General features: G+C 40.3%; 3 protein-coding genes across 6 annotated transcripts in view; 2 read left to right on the top strand and 1 right to left on the bottom strand.

The window, feature by feature from the left end:
- The window catches only part of LOC142379762 (B-cell receptor CD22-like), an 8,798-nt gene extending 5,729 nt beyond the window's left edge, over positions 1-3,069 (top strand). For 2 of the 3 annotated variants that reach the window (XM_075465009.1, XM_075465008.1), the window contains 3 exons: positions 1,361-1,489; positions 1,580-1,686; positions 2,236-3,069. In XM_075465009.1, the coding sequence (XP_075321124.1) occupies positions 1,361-1,489; positions 1,580-1,686; positions 2,236-2,296 (297 nt within the window). In that variant the 3' untranslated portion in view covers positions 2,297-3,069. The remainder of the gene's footprint in view (positions 1-1,360; positions 1,490-1,579; positions 1,687-2,235) is intronic. The other variant, XM_075465010.1, reaches the window with a different exon arrangement.
- On the bottom strand, positions 2,732-20,126 carry hpn (hepsin). The gene is made up of 13 exons (XM_075465011.1): positions 19,718-20,126; positions 18,865-19,025; positions 9,288-9,395; positions 9,071-9,112; positions 8,779-8,908; positions 7,308-7,427; positions 7,146-7,186; positions 6,636-6,801; positions 6,312-6,502; positions 5,437-5,532; positions 4,973-5,115; positions 4,654-4,818; positions 2,732-4,241 (listed from the first exon to the last, which is right to left on the bottom strand). The coding sequence occupies exons 2-13, from the start codon at positions 18,899-18,901 to the stop codon at positions 4,197-4,199; spliced, it is 1,284 nt and encodes a 427-aa protein (XP_075321126.1). The 5' UTR covers positions 18,902-19,025; positions 19,718-20,126; the 3' UTR covers positions 2,732-4,196.
- On the top strand, positions 17,829-25,232 carry LOC142379764 (cell adhesion molecule CEACAM6). 2 transcript variants are annotated; one of them, XM_075465012.1, is made up of 9 exons: positions 17,829-18,004; positions 19,928-20,744; positions 20,923-21,032; positions 21,291-21,370; positions 21,475-21,680; positions 22,965-23,228; positions 23,417-23,728; positions 24,084-24,186; positions 24,734-25,232. In XM_075465012.1, the coding sequence occupies exons 2-9, from the start codon at positions 20,681-20,683 to the stop codon at positions 24,795-24,797; spliced, it is 1,203 nt and encodes a 400-aa protein (XP_075321127.1). In that variant the 5' UTR covers positions 17,829-18,004; positions 19,928-20,680; the 3' UTR covers positions 24,798-25,232. The 2 variants fall into 2 exon arrangements, with proteins under 2 accessions (XP_075321127.1, XP_075321128.1); XM_075465013.1 differs by lacking the exon at positions 17,829-18,004 and having other exon boundaries at positions 19,909-20,744.

The raw sequence follows: 25,232 nt of genomic DNA, 5'->3' as shown, positions 1-25,232 counted from the left end.
CCTGTATAGTCAATTCCCGGAGGCTGATTAATGGATCGTTACGACGAGTGCTTATGCACTCGAAAGTAACCAGACGGAGAGTTCGGTTGATAAAAGTAAAAAGACGTGTGGATTTATTTCCCCTTCATAACGTAACGGCAAATAACTCATAACAAACTCAAACAAAGTTCTCTCCACAACCACTTACAGTTTCGAGTTACACAGAGACACAGTCGAAAACTGTTTGCTTCCTGTCAGCCCCTGCAGGTGTTAGTTCACCAAGGGTATTTAAATGATTCCCCGTTCACAATGGGTGAGAGTCCCTCTAATGGCATGGAGGTGAATTACAGCAACACAAAAATAATGCAAAAGGAAAAAATGGCTCATACACTATTAATGAATTAATAAATATATGGGGAGCCGTTTGGGAGCCGAAAGAGCCGGCTCTCCACAGTAAGAAGAGCCATTAGAGCCGCATCTCGAAAAAGAGCCGAAAATCCCATCACTATTTGCTTGTGTTGCCGGCGTCAGGCCTAGGGGTACCTGGGCCGGTGACAAACTTGCTGCACCACAATCTGTGATACAGAATTGAAGAGACACACACGTTCGTCTGCTGTTAAACTTCACGACGGAAGGATTTATTCTTCCTCTATGTCTAAACCAAAACAGGAATTCTTTGTGCATTACACTGCCTCTTAAGAGAATCAATTCAAACAATAACTCTTAACGCAGGTTACTAGGACCTATTCAACACATTCCCATTAGTTGATAATTATCAGAAAACACATTCAATTAACTCCACAGTGTTTTTGGAGTTAGCATATCTCACACATTACTCCATACTCCACAAGTCCGCTATCATTAGCAAGTTAGCATGCTGCCTTTTCTCTCTATTTACCGACGATCGTCTAACAAAACATTTCTCTGACCGACGTGCGCCAACAACCACATTAGGTGCACGTTCCACTATTAAATTGTAGCGTGTGCACTACATATAAGACATCTACTAACCTGTGATACAGAATTGAAGAGACACACACGTTCGTCTGCTGTTAAACTTCACGACGGAAGGATTTATTCTTCCTCCGTGTGTGTAGTGGTACGATTCAATTCTATACCCGTCAAGTGCAAGTCAAGTGCTCTGGCGGCTCAATTGAGAATTGCATCTACCATCCAATCTTGTATCAAAATGAAACTTATCTTTAGCCACTGCTTATGACACAATACAAAATAAAAAATGATATGGGTGTCTGTTTCCCACAGTTTAACCCTTTACACTTGCTCTGAACATGTTATTTTGTACTTGCTCTTAATTATTTAATATCTAATCTGAAACTTTACTAAACCTGAAAGACTAGTTCTGTTGACATATTCTCTCCAGCAGACTGACTTCAGTGGAATAGGGTCCAGCTCTGAAGATCCATATGACACCGTTTATGCCAACGTTCAGATGTTTCCCTCCTCTCCTCTGCCTGTCGCTACAGCTTCGCAGAGAGACTCACACTGCGATGTAAATATTGTGCACAGACAGGACTGTTCAAGCTAACACTCACAGCACAAACATCCATGAACAGTCTAATCTTTCTTTCTTTTCTCTCAGGCTCCCAAATCTCACGAGGAGGTTACCTACTCCACAGTCACCATCAAAACAAGAAACCTGCGTCCTCCATCCCACACGAACAACAGCGGAGCATCACATGACTCCCGGTAGGTCAAATGACAAAATGACAAAATACTACATTAAATATTGTACAATAACAGCAGAAGGTTTAAGCTCTCAAAATGTCTTTATGCTTGTAGTTTCTTCAGATAAAAAAACTTTAGTAGACAGTTTTGAAGTTTTCCAGTAAAACCCTCAGCTTCACTCTGTATGGTATAAGATATTTAACCTGACTCACGTCATCTGGCTGCGTTCATCAACTACACGCGGGGGCGTTCCCTTTCGCGGGAGTCAGGTAATAAGATATTAGCTATACCATACAAATCGGTCTTAATATCAAGTTTGGAATATGAGAATCAAAGTTAAATACATTAAGTGTTACAATTCACATTTGAATTTTAGGAAATATTACTTCAAAGGGCACAATTTTGGTATTAGCTGTCAAAAGTGAACAAAAAAGCCATGGTTGCTGTATGCCGCCCAAAACTTAAATGCTGCACTTATCACACAATCCCACACAACAACAAAAAATGAAGGGGAACTGTTTCACTTGAGTGTGGTTAACAGATTTAAAATGCATCTTTTTTCTTTCTCAGGTCAAAAATGAGCAAGACTGACATTTCAGTGATCTATGCCACGGTAACTAAATCCAGCTGAGGTTTCTCATCCTGCCACATGTTGTCTTTCAGTTCAAATACTTAAGTCGGTATTTCAGAGGGATTCACTGTTGACCTTAATGCAGCTCTGCCTTTTAAAGGTGTTGCAGTTCTGTATATCATTCCTTTATTTCTATTTTGTATGTATGTCTATTTATGATGCTGTTTTGTAATGTGTGTGATAACATTAGCTGTAACACTGATAAATACTTCATGTCCTTTTAGTTTACCTGGTATAAGTTCTGTATACTGAAGCTGATCTTGAAACAGCACGTCTATATTGATTCCTCTGTGATGTATCTGGGATACTTGCATAATTGCTCTGTACTATAGTCTTGACCGTGAATATGCTAAACTTATAAAATAAATAGATTTTTTACTGAGTCAAAGTTGTTTATAGAAAGGTTTTATTTTCATACAACTCTCAATGCAACAACTTACATTTCACAATATGTATTTCCCATGTACACAGAATAGCTATAAAACATACATTAATTAAAATGATGGTGGAACCTTTAAATGAATTTAAATAAATCATACATACAGTTTTTGAATGAGTCTCTTGTTAGTGCGGTGAACTATTTAAACTACAAAGACCTCTGTTTGTTATAGGTCTTTCTTGGCAGTGAGTTTGTTGCGTTCACGTCCGTCATTTATTCAGGGTTAGCATACACATTCAGCAATAAGTACGTGACTTTTTTCATATTGTATGGTGCCTCTGGTCCACTTTGTTTTTGAACAGAATGAAACACTTCTCTCATGATGTATTAAAGAAACGGCTTCTTAAACAAATTCACAACAGGCTTTTTGTGTGTCGAGGTCAACTAAGTGAGAAACAATCCAAAACGTCTGGGTTTTTTTTGGCCTGTGTTAAATATGACTGTAGGGGGTATTGCACATTCCGTAAATATATATACATACACACTCATCCGATAATGTGAGGTGAGGCATTTAACTTTTGAAAATTGAAAGTCCCACGCAGAAGCGGTGAGGTCTAAATTGAATGAGAACATGATTGTAGTTGTCATTGCACTCTTGGCTCTTTAGATCTTTCAGGCATCTGTAACATCAACAGAAACAAGAAACTGACTGCTATTTACAACAAGGAAAAAAACTGATTGGGATAAGAACATCACCCTCATCAGTTTAAGCAGGATTAGATATTCTGTAGATGATATACTGCATGTTGTGTGGATAATCATTCTTACATTCTAAAGACAAACTACAGCATGTAAAAAGACGAGGAATGCATCAAATAAGCACAAGTGTCAGTTGTACAAGAAGATGGCATCCGTACTACTTTGTAACTTAAGAAAAAAAAAGTTATCCCATAATATTCTTTTAGAGATTAGCACTGCTAAGTAATCTATCACTTCAGATGTCACGTTGTGTGCATGTGGCGTTGTACTGAAAAGTGTTGGTGATAAACACATCTGGACTGTCTAAAAGAAATGACTGCAGGAAGTCCATACCCAAAGAAAGTGACTTATGTAAATCAAATCAAGCGCAAGTCACGTTGGTTATTTCTGACTCAACTGGGGACACCTGCGAAAAATGATCCCATATAGCACAACATTAAAATCCAGTACAGTGATATCGACAACATTTCACTTTTTTAATCCAATATTTCTTCATAACTTCGTCATAACATTGCTTGTAAATTTCCCCATCTCTTTACAGATGAGTTTTAAACTTCACACGGTATTGGGAGAAGTGGGTAAATTCTCAGTAAAAAAAGAAAGAAAGAAAAAAGGTTTCGGTGAGAACAGAAATTGAAAGCCATGTCAAAAAGGGAGAGATCACAGCTTTTCATCCTCCTGTCACAGTATCACCAACAGGAACTGTCCACACTGTTGCCCAAGCGTAGGAAGCGTGTGGGTGGGTAGTCATGGGTGGGAATCTCATGTTCGTGCCATTTTGTGAACACCTGCTAAGTTCTGATAATTCTGGAGAAAGACAAGAGCATATTTCAAGATTTTAAAATGATTTATTTGACGTGAACTAGTGTAAAGAGATTAGCATTCTGTCTGCTGAACTTGCTGTAATTGCTGACATTTTACCTTTACTGACTGTTTGTATTTCTATGTCGAAGCTCCCGTAATTACTGGCACAAAACACGATGAAAAAAATTCACCCCAAAATCTTTTTGATGACTGCTGTCATAAAATACAAGATTAGCTGTCATGAAACATTAAAATGTCTCACTGTCAACTTTTGACCCATTTTCTATCTTCTATTGTGAGGAACACAAAGATTTTAGAGATCAGAAAATCCCTCAGTTCTTCTCTATTTACATTTTACACAGCATCCCAACCTTTTGGAATCGGGCTTCAACAAAAAAAGTGCACAGACTCTCACCCTCATGGCTGTAGATATCCAAGGCAGAAATCGGGACACTCGGGTGTAGACGCCGGGTTTTTTGGCCATGGCGCAGCCCGTCCCCCAGCTCACCACTCCCAGCAGACGGTAGCGATTGGCCTTAGACAAGCAGTCGGCTGCCACAAACGGACCACCGCTGTCTCCCTGAGTTCACAGAGGGTTACAGCAGTTCAGACTCATTGAGTATCAAACAAGTAATTGCTGAAGAGGACACTTGCACAATGAGATGATGTGAAATTCTATTTCCATCATTTGAAATCCAGTAACGTCAACACAACTTAAGTATACAAACTCTGACCTGACAGGCATCGATGCCTCCTTTCTCATAACCAGCACAGAACATGCTGGTGGTGATCTGGTTGTCGTAGTAATCAGGTGCATTGCAGACAGCATCAGTGATGATGGGGACGTTTGCCTCCTGGAGAACATCTGCCAGATGATCTGTAAGTGAGTTTGATCAAAAAGAGTTAGAAAAAACAAACAAACAAACAATAAAAGAGGATATTTTAACAAAGAAAAGTAGCACAACATCAGTATTCATCAGCTGTTTTTAAGCAGTTATCATGACTCAGGTACAATACTGACATCTTTCCAAGTATATTGATGTGGTTTAACATATTGGTGTTGATGCACATGATGCATGAAAATACATAAAGATAAATCTGTATATCAAGAAGTTGAGAAATATAAATATGAGAATTTAATCAAAATAGTCAGCTGTGCAGTGTATAACAACACAGTTGTCATGAAATGAGGACTCACCATAGTATCCTACGTTCCCCCAGCCTGTCACTGTTCCCATCTGTCCGTCTATCAGTCTTTGACCGTATGCTGGCAGACAGATAGGCTGGATGTATTCTACAACAAAAACAAACGTTCATAACTTCATTAACCTTGTTAGTATTTAAACCTTTTTTTCCCTCATTCCTGGCCAAAAGCCCTAGTCCACCACTCACCATTGGCCTGTACAACAGATTTAAGATCAGTATATTTATCTGGCTTTGTTAACCACATCTAGAAGGTTCCCAGTGCTGATTGTAAACTCTCTCACATGCATGTTCAGTTAATGTTTGTTCTCTTGATTGAGATTATGTGAGAGTGTGTTTATGTTTGTGCATGGTGTCTTTGTGTCAGTATTAGTCCAGTGATGTTGTGGGTGTACTCTGCTTCTCTCACAGAGTCTGTCTGCTGGGATAGTTTCTGGCCCCCCATGTCCCTGAATAGGATAAAGCAACTATAGAGAATAAGTGGATGGATCTTTGCCTTCCCATTGCAAACCTGCTGTTTGAATTGTTCTCATATTTATCAATATCTAGCTACATTTTCTTTATGATGATTTTGTAGTTATATGTTTCAAACACTAGATGTCAGGCATGATCCATTGAAACAATGCTTCGTCTTTTACATAGTATGACAGAGAAACACCCAGTGCAGTGTATCTGCAAAAGTAGTAAACAGAATCACTCGTTTATTTGCTTCAACGCGCTCAGTCTTGCTACTCATGGTCAGCATATATTATAGAGGTAGTGCAACACATGTAGAAGTTGCAGTAAATCATCATGGATTCAAATGTTCGCAGACATAAAGTGTCATTATATAGAGGTAACTGCATGTTCTCATGCTACTGCGCGTCCTACCATTAAAAGTTAGAGGTTGGGCGAGGGCCAGAACAGCAATGTCCCTGCTGTTGTCATCAATGTTGGCATCTACAAAGGGAAGATAGCTGCTGTGGTACACAATGGTCTTCATCTCCGCTACGTTAGCATTGACTGGTTTGTTGTAGATGGAGCCCAAAAGTACACGCCAGCGGTTAACAAAGCGATAGCGCCTGGAATGGGAAAAGTTAAAAAAAAGGGACGTTGTGAAAACACATTTTGTTTTCCATTTGTTTCCTAAGCTCCCCTTACACACAAACATAAACATCATCAACATACTAAACTTCAGCAACATGTCGCACTTACTCTGGGAAGCAGTGGGCTGCAGAAACAATCCAGCGGTTTGAAATGATGGATCCTCCGCACTGATGAACGCCATCATACTGTAAGCTGACCTGCCAGGGCCAGCTGCCCTGCCTTGCATCCACACCACCAACTATACGATCTGCTGCAAAACTACGCCTGCCACAGTCTGCAAAAGAGCGGGAGGGGAAAGAGAAGACATGTTTAAAATATTCAAAAAGATATATCATAGTAACTGTACTGAGAGAAAGTTAAATAAATATATGGAGAAGAAGAAAAAATAGTACTAGTTTTAAAAAGTTGGCAATCAAAGGAGAAAAATGTTTAATAAATTAATATGAGGCTAGCACAAAAAAAACTGTGTGAGGAAAGCACAATACAGAAAGAGTAAGATGCACAAATACCACAGTGTCCTGCTCGGGAGGATACAAGCCAGCATGCAAACAAAGATGAGAAGTCGGTGTGAGGTATCAACATGTGTCAGATGGAAGGAGTGTAGGGTTGACATCTTACCTTGGCACAGCAGTGTGAGAACCTCCCTGCTCCCACAGTCACTGAAACAAAGACAGACAACGTTACTAACAGCCTGCCTGAGAAAGGAAAACATCCAAATTGAAGTTAGTGTTCAGCTTTCCTCCACATCAACCAAGTAGGTGGTTAACAGGTGTTAGTTACCATGGGTACAACGAGTCTTTGATTTTCTTTCCGAAGCTGAGCTCTTCCTGTCTGACACAGAAGAATTCTCCACCATCACCGCTGGCCTCTGGTACTGATGTGACCGAGTAATTCACAACACTGAAACAAACACACAATCTATTATTATTATTATTATTATTATTATTATTATTATTATTATTATTATTATTATTATTATTATTATTATCATCATTTTACTTATATTATCGTATGAACAACAGCTATTTTCATACAAAGGAAAATTAGCATTAATGGCTTCATCAATCTTGTAAAGTGATGCCATCATTTGACGTCAGTCATCATTACGACAATTATGTTTCTTACAGACAAACTCTGGTCTATTCTAAATACGAGTTGATCGCCTCGGCCACCGTTGTCCCCTGTCAAGGTGTTAAGCTGTTCGTACAAACACACCGTGAAAAAAAAACGCTTGAGTGCTGCAAGTAATAAAGATTGGAAAAACCAGAGTAGAAAAGTTTGGACAGGGCAATTATTTATCCATTTGATAACATTATTTGTTCAAATTCTGAAAAAAGGCTGATCGCATACCAAATCAGAGACACCGTAACTTTTTGTGCCTATTTGTTAATGGGACCTCCTGCACGTGATGTGTAAACATTAACTGATCTGACAAAGTAAGATTGTGACCTTTTGCAAAAGCAACCCCAGCGCTCATTCAGACTTAAAGGATAAGACCGGTTTTTTGACATTGGGCCCTTGATTTCACATTATAACATGATGTTCTACTCACCCCTACTTGTTGTTGGTAATTTGGAGCTGTTCCGAAGATATTCGCGAGGCGTCTGGCTGCTCTCTTGAGATATTCGGCCATGAAACGGTTTCCTATGGGCAAGCTTATACAGGCACAAACTATGCTGTTTATAATTTATTAATTACTGTACACTAGCACTGATAACGTGGAGGTGCGTCGCTTACTTAAAAAAATCCGGGTTACTAATTTTGAATTTTAGCCGAATGAATAAATAGGCAGCAGGTCTGTGGGCTGTCTGTGGTAGTAGCACGACGAGGACGTCAGTAACACCCACTTTACGACAAAAAAATCAAAATTACAGTAACCCGGATTTTTTTAAGGAAGCGACGCACCTCCACGTTATCAGTGCTAATGTACATTAATTAATAAATTATAAACAGCATAGTTTGTGCCTGTATAAGCTTGCCCATAGGAAACCGTTTCATGGCCGAATATCTCAAGAGAGCAGCCAGACGCCTCTCGAATATCTTCGGAACAGCTCCAAATGTTCAACAACAAGCAGGGGTGAGTAGAACATCATGTTATAATGTGAAATCAAGGGCCCAATGTCAAAAAACCGGTCTTATCCTTTAAATCCAACATATTCAGTTGCAGTCAAAATAATGGAAAGCAGAACATCTCTGAAAAAGTCTTATGCCATGTTAAAACAATGAAATCTAACAATGAGAGTCATCTCACCTGACAAATCCAACTTCTTCACAGCTGATGCTAGCTAGAAGTTCATTGGCTGAGGAGGAGCACACCTGACGCCACCTCCTCTGGGCCGAGTCGAAAACTCTGAGACGCTGGTCAGGTGAATTTACCTGGACTTCAGGGAGAGATAAGAGCTACACTGTTTCAAAAACACTGGAACAATAATACACACCTCTGGAAGATCATTTGAATTCAGTTAGCTAAATGTGGCTCGTCATCTTGTACCAACAGATTCACAAAAACACACACAAAAATCAACATGTCTCCAGTAACTCACCATCATAGAGTCCTGTGTCTTCTTCCATTGTGCAAAATGAAACTACAGGAATGTAATTAAAAAAAAATAGGTCAGCTAAATCTGTGAGAGCAACTTATGGCAGACTTTTTCAAACATTTGAAAGTGATATTGAATACACACATCTAAAAAAATATGAAAAACAACAGATAGCGGTCATCAAGTATGTGAACTGTGTGTGAAAGCAATGTGGCCTGACCTACGGCCCAGACAGCGGCTCCTATGGCTCCCAGGGTCATCACTGTCACACACACCCCGATCACCCGCCAGGGGGTCAACACGCAGGTCAGAGAGATCCCCCTGCTCCCTACACTCAGACACACACGTACATGTATAAGTCCGCACAAAGTCATTTGATAGTAAGCACACGCAATCATTATCAGAATAAAAATGTGTATTGCAGCCTTGCTGAACATCGTTTAATATAATAATGGGCACACTTGGCCGAAGACAAGACTGAGATGGTGAAATCCACTGAGCAAACATTAAAAAGTTAAATAAAGTTTAGTATGCAGTTGCAGATATCTATTTGTGCATTCAGACAAAATGATATGAAAAACAAGTTCAGACTAATGTTTAATCTTTTTTTCTTTTTTTTTTAGCTCCCAAGCCCCCCCCTACGGCAAACATCCGTGAGAGGACTGGTTTCAGCCCACCGCCCCGATGCGAGAGGCGGTTTCACATTTCCTGGCACAAAGTGGAAAGTACAAATGACACCGATTCGATCAATAGTCTAAAGTTTAGCATTTCTCCACAATGCGAGAACAAACTCTTAAAACTAGGATACAGTGACATGCCTGTCCCATGTGCACATACAGTTTTTTTGGCGAGTGCACCTGCATCCAGATGTTGTTCTCTCTGTGACCTTTTCTGACACTATCCTCTGCTTTGTGGCACGTTTCTCACGATGAACTTTATGTTTTTCGCTGTTCTCTGGTATAATTAACACTCATCCACTCAATCCATTCAGCCATGCTTGAACATAGTCTGACTAGAAAAAGGACATTAGAGGGTACAGAGCCAGTTATTTTTTAGTCCTATCTATTCTCTTGCCAAAGTCTTCCTTTTTGAATGTGATCTGTCAGTTTGCCACATACGTCCTTTATCAATCATCACACATCGGCTCCTATCACTTCCCACCACCTTCCATTGGCACAAACCATTGTATAACATCATTAAGGTTAAAGCAACAACGCAGACAATAGACGGCGACTGAGGTTACGCCTAATACAGAGACAATAAATCAGAACTCATCTTAACTGCAAATTTTGCCGCCATGCAGTCGGATCTACCCCTAAAAGCCCGGTGTTAGCTGAACTGACTCAACATTCTGGTATCTGGTCAAAAAACAAGTTGACTTTCACGCGTTTCTTTGTGCAATTACAACCATCTTTCCCCTTTTTCCCATCTCCAAGTTTATATACTCTGAATTCCTCTGCTCATCTCCTCAATCTGAACTGAAGTACAAGGAGACACAAAGACAGGAGTCAAGGCGGCAAGCATTAACCAGAACTTGACATCCCCTTTTCAGAACAATAGCCGCTTTCGGACTGTAGGAACCTTTGGCAGTTCTAATAACCTTTTAATCCGCGGGGCCGTTTTCTCCCGTGTTCGGACATACAGGAACTCGGGGCTTTCTCCCTTAGTTCCTATAACTATTTAGCTCCTTCTCCGAGGTCGGGTCTTTTCATAGTTCTTATAGAACGAATCTAACGGAGGTGTTTGGTGGTCGGTAGCTACGCCCCATGTCATGCTATCACGGCTGAAATGTTTCCTCATAAGACACAGACAGAACCGGCGGGTGTTTAATAAGTTAAACTTACACTTTGTCTCCTTTGTCTGCAGCGCTCTGCTCTCCTTTCTTCCTTCATGAAATGAAAAAGTATCTCCTGACTCTCTCTGTGAGCTTTTCCAGCCTCGATATTAGACGCCTGATGTGATTGTCCATGATTAATATCACCATCATGCAGACCATAAACACGGTGGCCTCCTTGCTCTCCATATTAGCTTCTTGGTGGTGTTTTTTCTACTGTCCTTACTTTTACCGTTTTATTTTGTGTTTGAATGTAGCGCTAAACGGCTAACGGCTAACACGTCACTGAAGCAGACGGCTGCGCGCAGCGCATCAGTCCCTATCAGGTCCCGACTCATGTGTGAATGCAGACTGAAACAGTTCCGCTGGGGAAGGATAGTTATCAGAACGAAATTCGAGGAGGGTAGTTCTGATAACTACTTTCTTAGAACGGTCTGTCCGAAAGCGGCTAATCATTTAGAGCCAACATCAACCTAATGTGATGTTTTGCACTGCTTTCTGTCCATTGATTTCTTAAAGCCTAAATGCTGCATTTTCTCAAATAAGCGTTAACATTGCAGCTGCACTAGTGAAGGTGTGGAGATAAGGCCCCACATGGTGGGATTTACAGGAGTTCACCAATCCTGCTGGTGAAAAATGCTTTTAAAAGAAGAAACAAGGGCCTGTCTTTGCTTATTGAAATATAATTTAGTCATTTCTGGTTATCAATACCAATGAACACTATCAGGGCTTTAGAGTGCGACCAATTCAGTCACATGCAGCCTAATTTCTCAACGGTGTGACTAAAAAAAAGACAGATAGTCAGATAGAGAGAGGTGAGTGGCCTAGGCCCATCAGATTTAGAGTGGAAATAGCGACGTATGATAAGATGAAAAGAACGATTGACAACTTCTTCGTGAAGAATGTTAAATAAAGGTCTGATCCGTCCAAAAGTCATTGGGGGGGTTTAAAAAGTAGATTACTCTTTATCTGGGAAGTAAATGGTATTATCTTTTTATTTGTTTTAGTAATTTATGCTGCCTCAAAAAAAGCAGATTTTTTTTATTTCATTTTTCTTGATGTTTTAAGTCTAAATTTCATCTAAGTGAAGCACTTTAAGCACCAACACTTTTCAGTTAGTTACCCGTCTTGTGGAATTGTGCTTCAAATAAAGAACTTTATGTTGACCAGATGGTTAGTTAATCATTTACTAGTCAATATTGCCTAAAAAGACAGGCAGCTATGTTTCAAAAAAGAGTGAACCTGTAATACTGCATCGTTGATTGTGGTGCGGTCGAAAATTTAAAAAACCAGCACAAAAGTTAGGTGCACCCAAGAAAAAAGTTGGGCGCACCAGTGCAACCAGTGCAAAACGTTAGTCTAGAGCCCTGACTATCCAACCCAAGTTTAATAAGGAGGACCCGCATCCTCACATTATGTTGCTATTCTTTCATGGTAAATATGGCTATTCCAGCTGGTCTATATTCTTTGTCACTTACGCTTTCCTGCCATATCAAAATAATTTCACCTCTAATGTCGCTGCTCTCCAATGATCCTTTTGACAGCTATCTTTAAGCCAATCGGCCCGTCTTCACTGTTCCTTAAATATTCAGGTCACAATTCTGTCACTCCACCTTTCAGTGCAACCCTTCTCCAACCATCTCCTCCTCTACAAGGTGTCTCAATTCTACCAGCCAATCTGACATCTAACTCTGCCACCAACCCTAATGTTTCCTCCCACCAGAGAGTGAGTGGAAATTTTACATGCATGCTCTTTCTATAGAAAACATTTGCTCCAAATTATTTTTCATTATTTTTCATTCATAAAAAAACACTCAGCCAAGAAAATGTATGGTGCAGTTATACAGTTCCTTGAAAAAGTGCCTATCTGCCTATTTTAGGCACGTTCACATGTCTAATTTAAAATTCTAAAAATTGAAAGGTATTGTATGTAGTGTTGTGTCTTTCAGAGAATTGAGAATGGAGGTTCACCGTTCAGCATGACAACAAACCTGATCATACTGCTAAGAGGCCACATCTAAATATCTCACAATAATTAGGTAAAAGTTCAGATCTCGGTTTGATTTAAAGTCTGTGGTATGACCTAATGAATGCTGTACACCAGCAGAATCAATCTGGATCAAAGCAGCTGAAGTAGTTCTATTTTTAGAAACGTGCAAAGGTTACTGGGAATAAATGTGCCAAACTTAAAGGTAGGGTAGGAGATCCTGGATTTTGAGTCCAGCGAAGCTGCATTTTGAAAATACACAGGTAAAAAGTCCCAACCCTTTTCTTCACTTTCTCCCCGAAGGCACGCCTCTAGAGTACATGAACACGCACGAGCACGAAGGTGCACGAGCGCTGTTCTGACAGCAAGCATCGATCGTTGCCGTATTTAGTATTAGTATTTAGTATATGATAACTATACGTTTAATAATGCTAGGTGCTAGCCAAGCTGGCTCTAGTTTAGCTTCCTGCCAAGCTTCTGGACGCGTAATTCGTTCACGGAGCAGGGTACGCGCACAGGGGGAAGGAGGGGGAGGGAGGAGCAGATTGCAGTTTGATAGACGGCATCAGAATCCAATCATTGTTAACGGTCTGTTCAGTATGATTGGATAGTGTTTTTCCTAGATTGTACGTTCTAGAGGCCACTAAAACTTTTCATATTTGTGTCAAAACTTTTAATTAATTGGTTGCAATGGGGGTGTGAAGAGTATTTCAAGCAATATGTAAAAAAATGTTCCAGAAAAAGATCCCCTACCCCACCTTTAAGAGACATACCCCAAAAGACTTGACAAAGTTTGGACTTTTGGTTGATTAATACTTATGCAGACTCAAAATTTCAGCCTCTTGATGTTTCTTGTATGCTTTCCATTAAAAACCTTTAAAAAAATTGCACCTTCAAAGAGGTGGACGTGTTGTTTTCAAAAACTAATAAAACCCTCCGAAAATCAATTTTAATTCTGGGTTGGAAGGCAACAAAAGAAAGAAAAGAAAAAAAAAATTCCAAAAGAGGTGAATACTTTTTCAAGGACGTGTACAATGTGTGCTGACTTTATGTCTGTTTTCTGTAATCCACAGCACACAAGACTGTAAAAAGAGCATAATCTTTGTGCCAGGAAGCAGCTGGAGATACTTTTCCCTGTTGAACCAAAAGAAACCGAAGAAAACACTCTGCATGAGTAGTTTCTTTCCAGACTTTTAAACTTTTTCACTACCCTCACAAAAACAATTAAAAGGGAACCTAAGTCAGACAGTCAAAGGGCCAGATACCACCCTAAATACCTGGCTTTACTTATTTCTAATTGGCTTAGATAACTGCACCTTGATCTGTTGAATAAAACAACCAGTGTTTTATTGTTCCGCTGCTTGGAACCAAGGTGGCCCAATTTCTATCTTGCGGTCACGAAACATGATAGTTGTGTAGACCTGCTAGCCCAGTGACCTTAAACTCCTTCTCAGTCTTTTCACATCCACTCCTCCCCACCACACCGCAGAATGTCCCCGATCAACTGTACATCCACAATGACAGCATTTCCCTAAAAACACCCCACCTTTTGTTGCCTCCCTCTGTGCCTATTTCTCTCCTTTCTCCAGCCTCCTCTATGGGCCTCAAATCTGCTCCTCCTCCCTTTCCGTACCTGTACTCTCTCCAAACAGCAAGTCAGCATAATAATGGTGATATTGTTCTTTGAAACTGTTTGGGTTCTCCCTGTTACTCAGAGATATGTGGGGGGTGAAGGGGCTATGCTCGATCGAGTGGACATAAACAGTGTTTTTCACATTGCCACTGTTATCAGCCTAAAATCAAGAACAAAGTGTTGCATCGCCCTCACATTCATCCGAGACAACCAGCTCAGATCACTCAAGCTGTGAACATGGCAGCCAGCAGAGAGACCCCAGCGTCACCTAGACTGCAAAATCAGGCATGCACAGGCAGCTCCAAAGATTTAAATCAACCAATGGAATACAGAACTGAAACATGACAGACGCCAACCACTATACTGTGACTGATCCTCTACCTGCCCAGTAAGCCCAGCTTTCCAGTTTCACGTCAAACCAATCCACCTCATTTTCAAAGCAGCAGTAGCTAAGAAAAGATCCTGGTTTCTTGTCCGTGCAACTGGAGGCACTGCACATATAACAGAATAATTATGACATGATGTTATAGTAGGGGTGGGAGGAGACAGCCCCACCTCTCAACAAAATCATGTCATCAACAGAAATACAAATCTACTTGCAATATAATTGGCATTAGACAGGACTGACCCCATATTATATTATAAATGTATTACAGTACTGAAAAATGCTGAATGCTAATAAAAAAAATATATATATAGGTCATATTATTATAATATGACAACTTGTTCTGAGTCTTCTACTTTACCACAACCTCTCCCCCTCACCTTAACCCCAGCACATACACCCACCCACCCACCTTGTTCCTAAAGTCTGTTCCTCTTCCATCTGTCTTGCCCTCTTCTACCCACACTGCACTCTTTCCAAGCACATGGCAGAACAGAACAAGCAATCTTTTGTGTCTCTTTCTACCTGAAACCAGCTCCATCCGTGTGTGTGTCTGTATGTTTGTGTGTATTTGCATGCATGTATTCATTTCTGTATTCTTTAGAAATAACTGGAGTAAAACATGCCAATTAGCACACTTCTATAGTAAAAGCTGATCCAAAGTTGAGTCATTCTTATCCCTTGTTTCTTGTCCCAACAAACTGATTGGAAATCCTAAATTTTCACTCGGTCTATTTTTCAAAAATAATGTTTTTTTTATGATTCAGCTTAGATCCAACATGCTGTAAGAGAAAGCAGGTAGGGCTTCTAGAAGATGGGTCAAACGTAAATCAAAAAGCACACACGTGGGTCAGGTTATTATGTTCTGTCTTTGCTGCCAAGCTAAATGCCTGATCCCAAAGGTTTCACAACAGAGTGTTGTTTAGTAATTATATGATCAATGTTAGATACTTTGCCTGTCAGAAATAAAGTGACATAGAAAAATCCGGAGTGGCAACACATTTACTGCTTAGACAAGACAGATTTTGTTGGACTATGATGGAAACTACAACTAAAAAGAGCAAATCTAACGATAAGCTAGAGTAGCTTTACACTTGCACACAGAGGAGAATACAACATGAAGAACATGACTCAAAAAGAGCTCCAATCATCCCTGATTCACTTCTTCCTGGAACCCAAGGACAAATGCCAGACACGTAAGGTAACAAAAGCTGAGATAATATGCATTTACATTAGCTGACTGTGGGACATTTCATAATAATCTCTCCTTAATCACAGTAGATTTAGTTATCTTTTAAGTTTCGACTTTCATCCATATATCCATTTTAGATCTTTGCAGGGTAGCCTGGCTTTCATCAGGAAAGAGGCCCAGAGTACATCCTCGACAAGTCAAGAAACAATTTTTTTTCCAGACTTTGGAAAGACTCTGAGCTCTTAACAATAACAAACAAACATTCATTATTGACAAATACGGTGTCATAATCCCTAAAGTTTCCATTTGTCATTTCACAATGCTGCCAAATATTAGGGCTTGTTGCTGTGGTTTGTTGCTACTGCAGTAAATGACATCTGAGGTGAGACAAAGTCATTACTGTCTGTATGTGACCAAACCACAAATAAAAATACACTGTGCGTAAATACATTTAGTTTATACCCCTTATTCATTATTCCTCTTTTCCACTCGAGTGCCTCGAAGCATGTGTAAAAAGAAGCATGTGTGTACCACAGAAAACTTCCCCCTCGTGCCAAACTGAAAAAACAAAAGCATACGTGTATTAAGAAAAACAATACCTGTCGTTATCCACAGCCAAGCGTAAATAGTAGTTGATCTGAAAGATGTTTTTCTAGTAAGGGAAATATTTGCTGATCTAAATAAAAAAAAAAACATTTATCCAGGTGTTTCTGAGGCTTAGCACCGGCGAATGTGTTAGGAAATATATTTCTAAAGGAAAGAGAAAAACTTTCTTCGTCAGAAGTCTTGCCACCGAGAGTTTTTGTAGCATTCACTTATCTGAGAAAACAATCACAGCTAGATGCTCTGGCAAACGTTTTTGCAGAGCATTGAATCACATCGCACATCCTTCGTCAGCAGATAGTTCACAAAGTTGCCGTGGGGGTAAATCTGTTGATCTTTAGCCCTTCCGATTTCACCACAAGGCACACGGCTTTTGCCTTTTGTTGGTTTCAAGCGAGCAAAATTGTTCTCTGCTTTTGAAATATAGGCGTGAATGACAAGAAGTCACCTTTGTGTACACCAGGCGGATGTTTCTCGGATCTCCTTACCTTCTTCTCACCTCACTCCACAAAATCCTATCTACATCCATATTAGCTTTTGTCCCTTTAGCAGCTCTCACCTTCACACTTTTGGAAACAGACTTAAAGACAAACCAGATAAATATATTATTTTATCATCTGCTTCACCAAAAAACAGGTTCCCAGCTTGATTCAACATGAGGTGTGTCCAATTTAAATAGAAAAAGGATTAAAATGGTTATTCTCAAGTGAATGCTGAGACAGAGCCCGTGAGCGGCACTAAACTGAACGAGGCGTGGTACAGCATAAGTGGCACCAAGCAAAGATAATAGTACACATACAAAGAGCAAAGGTTTTGACTCATGAATGAAGTGGTTGTCATGACGAGAAAAGTAAAAATAAACACAATCACGCTGTGCAGTGGAGATTTATATGTGCAGGAGCGTTAATCAGCATGTCTCTCTGCTTGACTCAAAGTCTTTATGGTAAACACCGATTGTTTCTGAAAATGGGCGGTGATCCTCTTGATCTTAGCTCAGACATAAACAGAATTAGGCCCACCATATGTATCGCTCCGAAGTTCGACCGTTTCTTTCCTGTAATTACACACACCGTGATTCACCGCACCCTGGGTGGATCCTTTCAGTCATGCGACAGAAACAAAGAAAACCAAGCGCCTGGCAGACTGTGTTTGGGACACGGAAGGTAAAGACACAGGGATCTTAGAGACCTGTTGACAAGAACAGCAGAGGATGTGGAAATTTTCTTTTGGCTGAAGACAACTTCATCAGTGGAGAGACTCCTGGCTTCATTCTGCAGGCACTTAATTTATTCCCTGATATAAGGTGAGCTACAGCATTTATATATTCATGTGGTAATAACAGCTAAAGGATTAATGTGTTATATATGGGGTGAAGCATTATCTCATCAATTCAAAAAGTCCACGTAGGTTTTCAGGGCAACGGCAGTTTGTGACCGGTCAGCATGTTTCTGTACACACTGCCAGCAGAAAATCCCACTTCCCGCACACAGGTCAAGTGCTTTGTAGCAACAGCAGAAACGTGGCAAGTGTTCTTATCTTTCCTTCAATGACAGCTTTTATATGACTTGCAGCAGACTGGTAGGCGAGCAATAAAGCTGCAAAACATCTGGCCAACACCTCAATGTCACTCTGCATTTCAGCTAATCCCAAGGAACAGGAAAACAAGCGCTCCTCTTAACCCTGGGTTGCGCTGATGCTGATGGGACTGTGTTGGAACAGAGGTGGTAAACCTGATATTTACAGTGACATGGTTAGATTGAGTTAAGATTGCCAAGAGAGAGTGTTGTTGTTGCTGTAAATATGATGTTTTGTACTCCGGAGTAAAGGACTGTGGTTATTTGTGCTCCAGTTAATCTATTTGATTAAGGACTTGTTGGATGAGAAAAATATGACAACCGGGACCAGCATAAGCCGTCCAAGCTGAAAAACAAACATCGAAAATAAATCCAGGGAACATCACACAGACAGCCAAGCAGTTTTGAGCACGCCAGTTAATTTTTAACTGTAAAGTGAGCTGATGTCTGCACACAAATACAGAAAGCAGGTAGTGTGAGCGGCAGCATGACCTGCACAGCACTTTTAATCTGTGCATGTAATGTATTTTGGTGGACAAACTGGGCAAAAGAGAACAAAAACAAGGGTGTATGTTATATGCACACTCACCCATCTTCCCCTCTGCCACAACTTTCTCAGCGTACATCTGTGCAATGTAGGAAGCAGAGGGCAACAGCAGACAAAGATGAGGGTAGCTTACTTTCCTCTTTCCTTCCCTCTCACACTGAACACACTGGGCAGGTGTTCTGATCCCCTGGCAGCCCCTTTGCCTGTTAATCAAATGAAAAATAGTCCACATTGCAGGTCGCATTGTATCATTTTTCTTAAAAAAAACAAAAACATTTTCCAACTACACCCAAACAAGGACATGACCGAACGTCTTATAAAGTGAGAGGATTTTTGCTTCACGTGGTACATTCATTCAACAGTTTTTACAAAGATCAGTTACATTGTTGTTTCAGTGTACCCTAAAAATCAGACAGGATACACACGACGTTTGAAAGCAGCTGCTTTCACATTGTGTTTAGTTATTTTTTTCACAAACACACACAGGCCCAGTCTCCCAGGTCAACTAACATGTTCTGATGGTGTAACTGATCGTGTTCGAGTAGGAAAACTAAGAATAACAACACACCACTTTACACAATATAAATACTAGCTAGACTTCATAATCCTAAAATTACTATCAGAGTCCCATGTGAGCAACCATAAAACTAAAGTACACTTACAAAGTGATGGAGGCCTCTCATTTCTAAGGTTAATAATTACAGTGCCATAGTTGGCCTATGTTACTTTCTGTCTTGTGACAGAAAAGGTTGAATTGTTTCAAAATTGATGATAAAATATAGTTTCTACAGCTTCTTCGTCAAGGTGGTCCCTTGATTTAGACCAATCTGCAAGCTATTAAAGTATTTTAACTTAAAACAGATTTTCTCGAGTTTCCTTCCAGCGCGTGACTCACCTGTCTTTCTTTTTAACAGGTGAAGCTGTGGTTTTCCGCTTTGGACAAAAACTGAAATGGTTTTAAAAAGGCTAACGCTTTAAAAGAAAATAATAAAAAAAATAATACAAAATAAAACAAGGAAGCAAAACGTACAAATACGATATTTCAGTTTAAACGCCACCAGATAAATCCCGCTTTTCAGTGAATCCTCTCTTCCTCTGTTCACAGGTTACTGACCCCAAAGAAAAAGGAAAGAAAAAAAGTGAGGCAAAGTTTCCTGCCACCGTTTCATCCGTTTCTATCAACCAAAACCACCAGCGCCCGCTTCTAATCTAAAAGAGAGCAACATTTGGAAGACTAGAGTATTAAAACAAGGTTATTGGAAGTTTAACCGAGGTTCTTCGCTGTGTGCAGTGTGGTCCTTCAGTGAGCGCTCAGCTGCGCACAAGGGGGGCACAAGTGACGTCGACGTCTCTGAGTGGACAAACTGGGCACGAGAGCTCGAGCAGAACTGGCCGACACTGCAGACCTGCTGAAACTGAACATGCTGTCCCACATGAAATTGTTGGTTTCATAAAACAGACCGAAGGGTGACTCAGTAGGAACTATAGGACTATCAGGCATTGTTGACCTACAGAAGCTCTCAGCTGATGTGCTGTATTAAAACTATAACAGCTGTGCATAAAAATAATAACAATGATCATGATAACCTTCCCCATTGCCACCAATTACACACATATGTTCACACTTATGTAGCAAGTTCCTGTTTCTGACATAAAAGCCCATCAAAGTTCCTTTTTTGGTCATGTCTGCATTTGCTGTGGAGAAAGAGAAGCATGCACATCACTGCCTTTATAGATAAGAGCCGAGCATATTAGTCAACCCGAACCACAGAGCCCCAGCAAAGGCTGAGAAGAGGACAGGAGAGGGACACAAGTGGCTAGGTTGGTAAAAATAAAACTACAGGAGGAGGGACATATCATGGGTGCAGGTATGGTGGCACATCAACACAGCTTCTGGTTGCTGATCGCACTTTGTATGAAAGGTAAGAACGTTTATGAATCTACAGCAGCATTCACTCCATCCATATCCACATTGCAATGATATACTGACACAAAGTCAGTATCATCACAGAGCAGTTAGCTCTTGTAAGAATTTCAAAGCCTTAAGTTTCAGTTTGTGTGTGCCTTTTTGTAATTTAATACACATCCTCCACTCCTCAGGTATTCTCGCTGGTATGTGGTCAGTTCATGTCCCTTCCAGTCCCATTTGTGCTGTGACTGGTTCTTCAGTAGTCCTGCCTTGTTCCTATGACTACCCCCAGAGCTCAAATGTAAGTAAGGGAGAGGGGCCACACTCAGCTCAGGTACTTTAATAAAGAAGGCATTGTCTCTTCAGCTTGCACTGCAAGCTGAAATTTGTTTTGACCAGATCGCTTTCTTTGCCATCTGCAATTCTATAATCAGAATGAATAGATAATATCAGTATTTGGTTGTGGATGAACTCTAAGATATTCAACTGTTATTCTAAACTTCCCGGTGAGATTTTGGTTTAAACATCTAGAGTCTTGTTAACCTTTCCTCTGTGTCAGGTCAAAGGAAGTGAAAAAAGCGAGTACAAAGTTTTGTCAGAGATGTGGTGTTTGGGAGACAGCCAGTGCATTACACAAAGGTATTGTTTATAAAACTCAAGAATATATGAAATATAAGAATGACTCAAAGCAGAGTTTAGGGAAAAATCTCCTCTATGTTTGTCTATCTGTCTGTCTGTTTCAGATATGTGTTCCACAGTGCTGGTGTCTTCCCAGATCCATCCTATCAAAACAGAGTGCAGTATCTGGGACAACCAGGAACCAAGAACTGTTCTCTCAGGATTTCGAATCTAACACAGTCGGACAGTGGAACTTATGTCTTCTACCTCATCACCAGTCATCCAACTGAGAAGATGCCAGCACAGAGCGGTACACAGCTCCTAGTGGCAGGTGAGAATATTATCATATTCATGTCGTTCCAATGTCATTAACACTTAACTATCATTAAATGCACTGCTATTGCCATTATCCTTCACAATTCAAAACTATCTATAAAGAAACAAGAAAATTCATGAGAACTCTCCTGATTTTTCACTGTCAGCACGTCTGCCACAAACCACAAATTCTTCTCTTTTAACCTTCGTCTGCATTGTGACTGTTTTTATTCGTACATGCATTTATTTATCTGTCTCATTCACTGGCACAATGTCTTAAAAGGTAGTGTTTCAGTGTCTGTTGCTTCATGTCTGTCTATTGTTCAATCTGTTTGTAGACTTCAGAACATGTCTGTGTTTGGTCTTCCTGAGACTTTCTTGCCTGAAGTGGTCCCTCTGGGTGTCAATTCTCTGCTACAAAAAACACAAAACTGGGTGGTGATAGATCAGTGTTATGATCCAGGAGCCAAACATAAAACGATTTATTCTCTGCGTATCTTTGACGAGTCTTACTGTTTAAGCACAGTTGTTTATCCAGTTACCACTTCCTTTGTTCAAGCTTTGGTCTAACATACTGCGCTATTTGTGGGAAGTAGAACTGAAACTGACCACAGGCAGCCACACAGCTCGCATAACGTCAAAAAATTATGGCTCCACAAAGGCCCGGTTTCAATTACGAAACCAATTTTTTTTAATTGTGCAGTTTGATTACTGTCAAAACTAAACGTGCGAGAGCAAAATGTCTTTGCTGATTTTGGAAAAAGAGGGGATTAAGACCATTAGGGGATTAAAACCAAAACCCTCTTTACAACAAGAAGTTGACTCTTGTTGTGTGTCTGGGAAATGAGAGTTATTGTTCTACCACAATGAATGCCACATATTCCTAAGACTTGCAGTAATTTAGAAAAACACGTGTGTGCGTCTTTTGCTTTCTTTTATCTCGTCATTTGTTACAGTGCAGAGGCATCATGGCTATTGTGCAAAACCCCAATAAACATTAATAACCAAAAAGGGCTAAAAAGACAACCAAAGAGTTCTTGAGATGCTAATGTTGCTGACTGGGGAGAGACTCAAACTACTGTCATGAATGTCATGAATCAAGCATCCTCTGCTCGGAAATACTAAAAGAAAAAAAATTAGAAAGGTCTGCCTCTGTGGATATAGAGGCCACTGATCTTTGGATGTAACTATGTTTATATCAATACATTACAAAAAAATGGGACCTCTGGGACAGAAGACATCAATTAGAAATCTAACATAATATTCACTTTTTCTCTTTCTTGCTGCTTGAATACTCCAGACTCTTCCAACGGAGTTGCAATCTCAGCTGGTCCATCCAGAGTCGTCATTGAGGGTGCAGCCTTACGTCTGTCCTGCTGCAGCCCAGCAGCCGGTTCACAGGCCCATTTCAGATGGTACAAGAGCACAAATACCAGCTCACTACATGGTGGACAGGTGTGGAAAATCAATGAAATTACATCGGATGAATCTGGCAGCTACTTCTGTCAGATACAGACTGGAGATAAACAGCAGATCTCAACAATGCTGGCCATTGATGTACAATGTAAGTGATGCTTCAGCTGATGATTTGAATTTGTAATAAGTAATCTCAAAAATATATATTGTACTGAATACAAATCTACAGTCGTGAAGATGCACTAAAATCTATATACTATATATAACAAGTCGTTCCCTCAGTTTTTTTATCTATATATTCATTTGCTTGATATAAACCAACTTCATCCTGTCCAGACCCTCCTCAAAACACATCTGTCTCAGTCTTGCCTGCTGGAGAGCTGCAGGATGAGCTCCCTGTGACTCTGACCTGCAGCAGTGATGCTAACCCACCCGTGCACACGTACGTCTGGTACCAGGGTGCAGCATGTGTCCCTACAGCAGACAAAAGCTTTTATCTTGGAAAACAAACCCAGGCAACACCAACAGGAAGAGGCCCAACACTCAGCAGTGCCAACATCACTATTGAAGAACATGCGCAGCACTGCTGCGTAGCACGCAACAGACATGGATCGCAGACCTACAGTATAACTCTCAGACGTTCCAGAGGTGGGTGAATGAAAGGCTTGCCGTTCATATTGATGAGATGTACACACTCAGTTCTGATTAATGCTCTGTTACAAATCTGAGTATAAGATGTACTTATGGTGTGCATTTGAAGACCATTGGTCAAGCGATACTTCATGTCTGCCTTGGATTCAGTTCTTGTTGCTTTTGCTGCAAGTCAGACTTGCCTCGCCCTACATTTCCTATCTACTCCTACAGTGTAATTCACCACATTACCAACCAACCAAATATTACATTAGTTGAATGTGTCAAAATATACAGAGATGCTTCTGATGCCGGTTAGTACAATTTATATGCATGTATTAACACTTCCTCGCAACTTTTCTGTTCTTTACAGGAGTGAGCCCATCGGACTCTTCAGGAGGAAGATTGTTATTTATCGGAGTAACTGTTGGAATCCTGCTGGCTATTTTTGCCATTGTTGCCTTTCTGATAGCAAGGTGGGGTCTTTGTTTCTTTATTCCCAATCAGACTATCATATCTTTCTATTTGCTGTCAGCATTTACACTCGAGGCATCTTCAGGGTTACTAAAGGGAAACTGGTAATTGCTTAAGTCAGGGATGTCCAAAGTCGGTCCTCAAGGGCCGCTGTCCTGCAGGTTTTAGATGTTTCCCTGCTTCAACACACCTGATTCAGATCAGTGCATCATTAGCAGGCTGCTGCAGAACTTAACAATCTTTTGAAGAGATCCATTTCATCTGAATCAGGTGTGTTGAAGCAGGGAAACATCTAAAACCTGCAGGACAGCGGCCCTCGACGACCGACTTTGGACATCCCTGGCCTAATTGCTTAGAAGTAACCAAGTGTCTCATAGGCATACAAAATGTTAGGAGTTTACACAGTGGTGTAAATATTACCATAAGTGTTTGTCTTATACTTGAAAAGCATATATGGATGATTATCCTTTAAGTACTTAAGTACAAATTAAGGTTTAAAGTAGTAAGAATTTAAAAGTTTTTCTTTTTTCAATCCTTTTGCACATTCAGGGGAAAGAAGAAAACCAGAAATCATTCATATGTCCTTACTGAGACAACCGCCACAGAACCTTAAAGATTCAGCATGACCGGGACTTATTCTGAACTATTCTTTCCACCCAGCAAAAACAAGAAATCTTCTTTTAACATTATGCAGTTTTTCTTTAGTGCCATGCTTTAATACAACACCTCCTCTTGTCAAGAAAGCCTCCATCACACAAGTCATACAATTATAGATGCAGGGTATGCTTCTCCTGGCTGGCCGGCTTGTGCTCATGACTAAAAAGGAAAAATACATTCCAGTATTGTTGGCTGTGGCATAAGTTGATATTCAAGCACGTAAGATGCAACACTGAATCCCTTAATTTCCAGAATTCAGCACTGAGCTGTGTGGGGATAAATGGGCATAAAGAGAGAAGCCAGTGGACGAAAGTGCACTTTCTATGTGGAATAAACTATAAAATTACTGTATGGAAATAATCATGGAATCAATGTATTTATTTTAACAATA

Source organism: Odontesthes bonariensis, chromosome 5 (assembly GCF_027942865.1).
Source record: "Odontesthes bonariensis isolate fOdoBon6 chromosome 5, fOdoBon6.hap1, whole genome shotgun sequence".
Lineage (NCBI taxonomy): Eukaryota > Metazoa > Chordata > Actinopteri > Atheriniformes > Atherinopsidae > Odontesthes > Odontesthes bonariensis.
The sequence above is the reverse complement of the archived record's forward strand: the minus strand, read 5'-3'. Positions and strand labels throughout refer to the sequence as shown.

Bases quoted from the DNA above. Each gene is read 5' to 3' on its own strand.
- LOC142379764 (XM_075465012.1), top strand. From the start codon at position 20,681: ATGGGTGCAGGTATGGTGGCACATCAACACAGCTTCTGGTTGCTGATC. The intron at 21,681-22,964 runs GTGAGAATATTA...TGAATACTCCAG, and splicing joins TACACAGCTCCTAGTGGCAG to ACTCTTCCAACGGAGTTGCA. The intron at 23,729-24,083 runs GTGGGTGAATGA...TGTTCTTTACAG, and splicing joins AACTCTCAGACGTTCCAGAG to GAGTGAGCCCATCGGACTCT.
- hpn (XM_075465011.1), bottom strand. From the start codon at position 18,901: ATGTACGCTGAGAAAGTTGTGGCAGAGGGGAAGATGG. The intron at 7,428-8,778 runs GTGAGATGACTC...TGTTTGTTTCAG, and splicing joins GAAGAAGTTGGATTTGTCAG to TGTTGTGAATTACTCGGTCA. The intron at 5,116-5,436 runs GTGAGTCCTCAT...ACTCACTTACAG, and splicing joins GGGGAACGTAGGATACTATG to ATCATCTGGCAGATGTTCTC.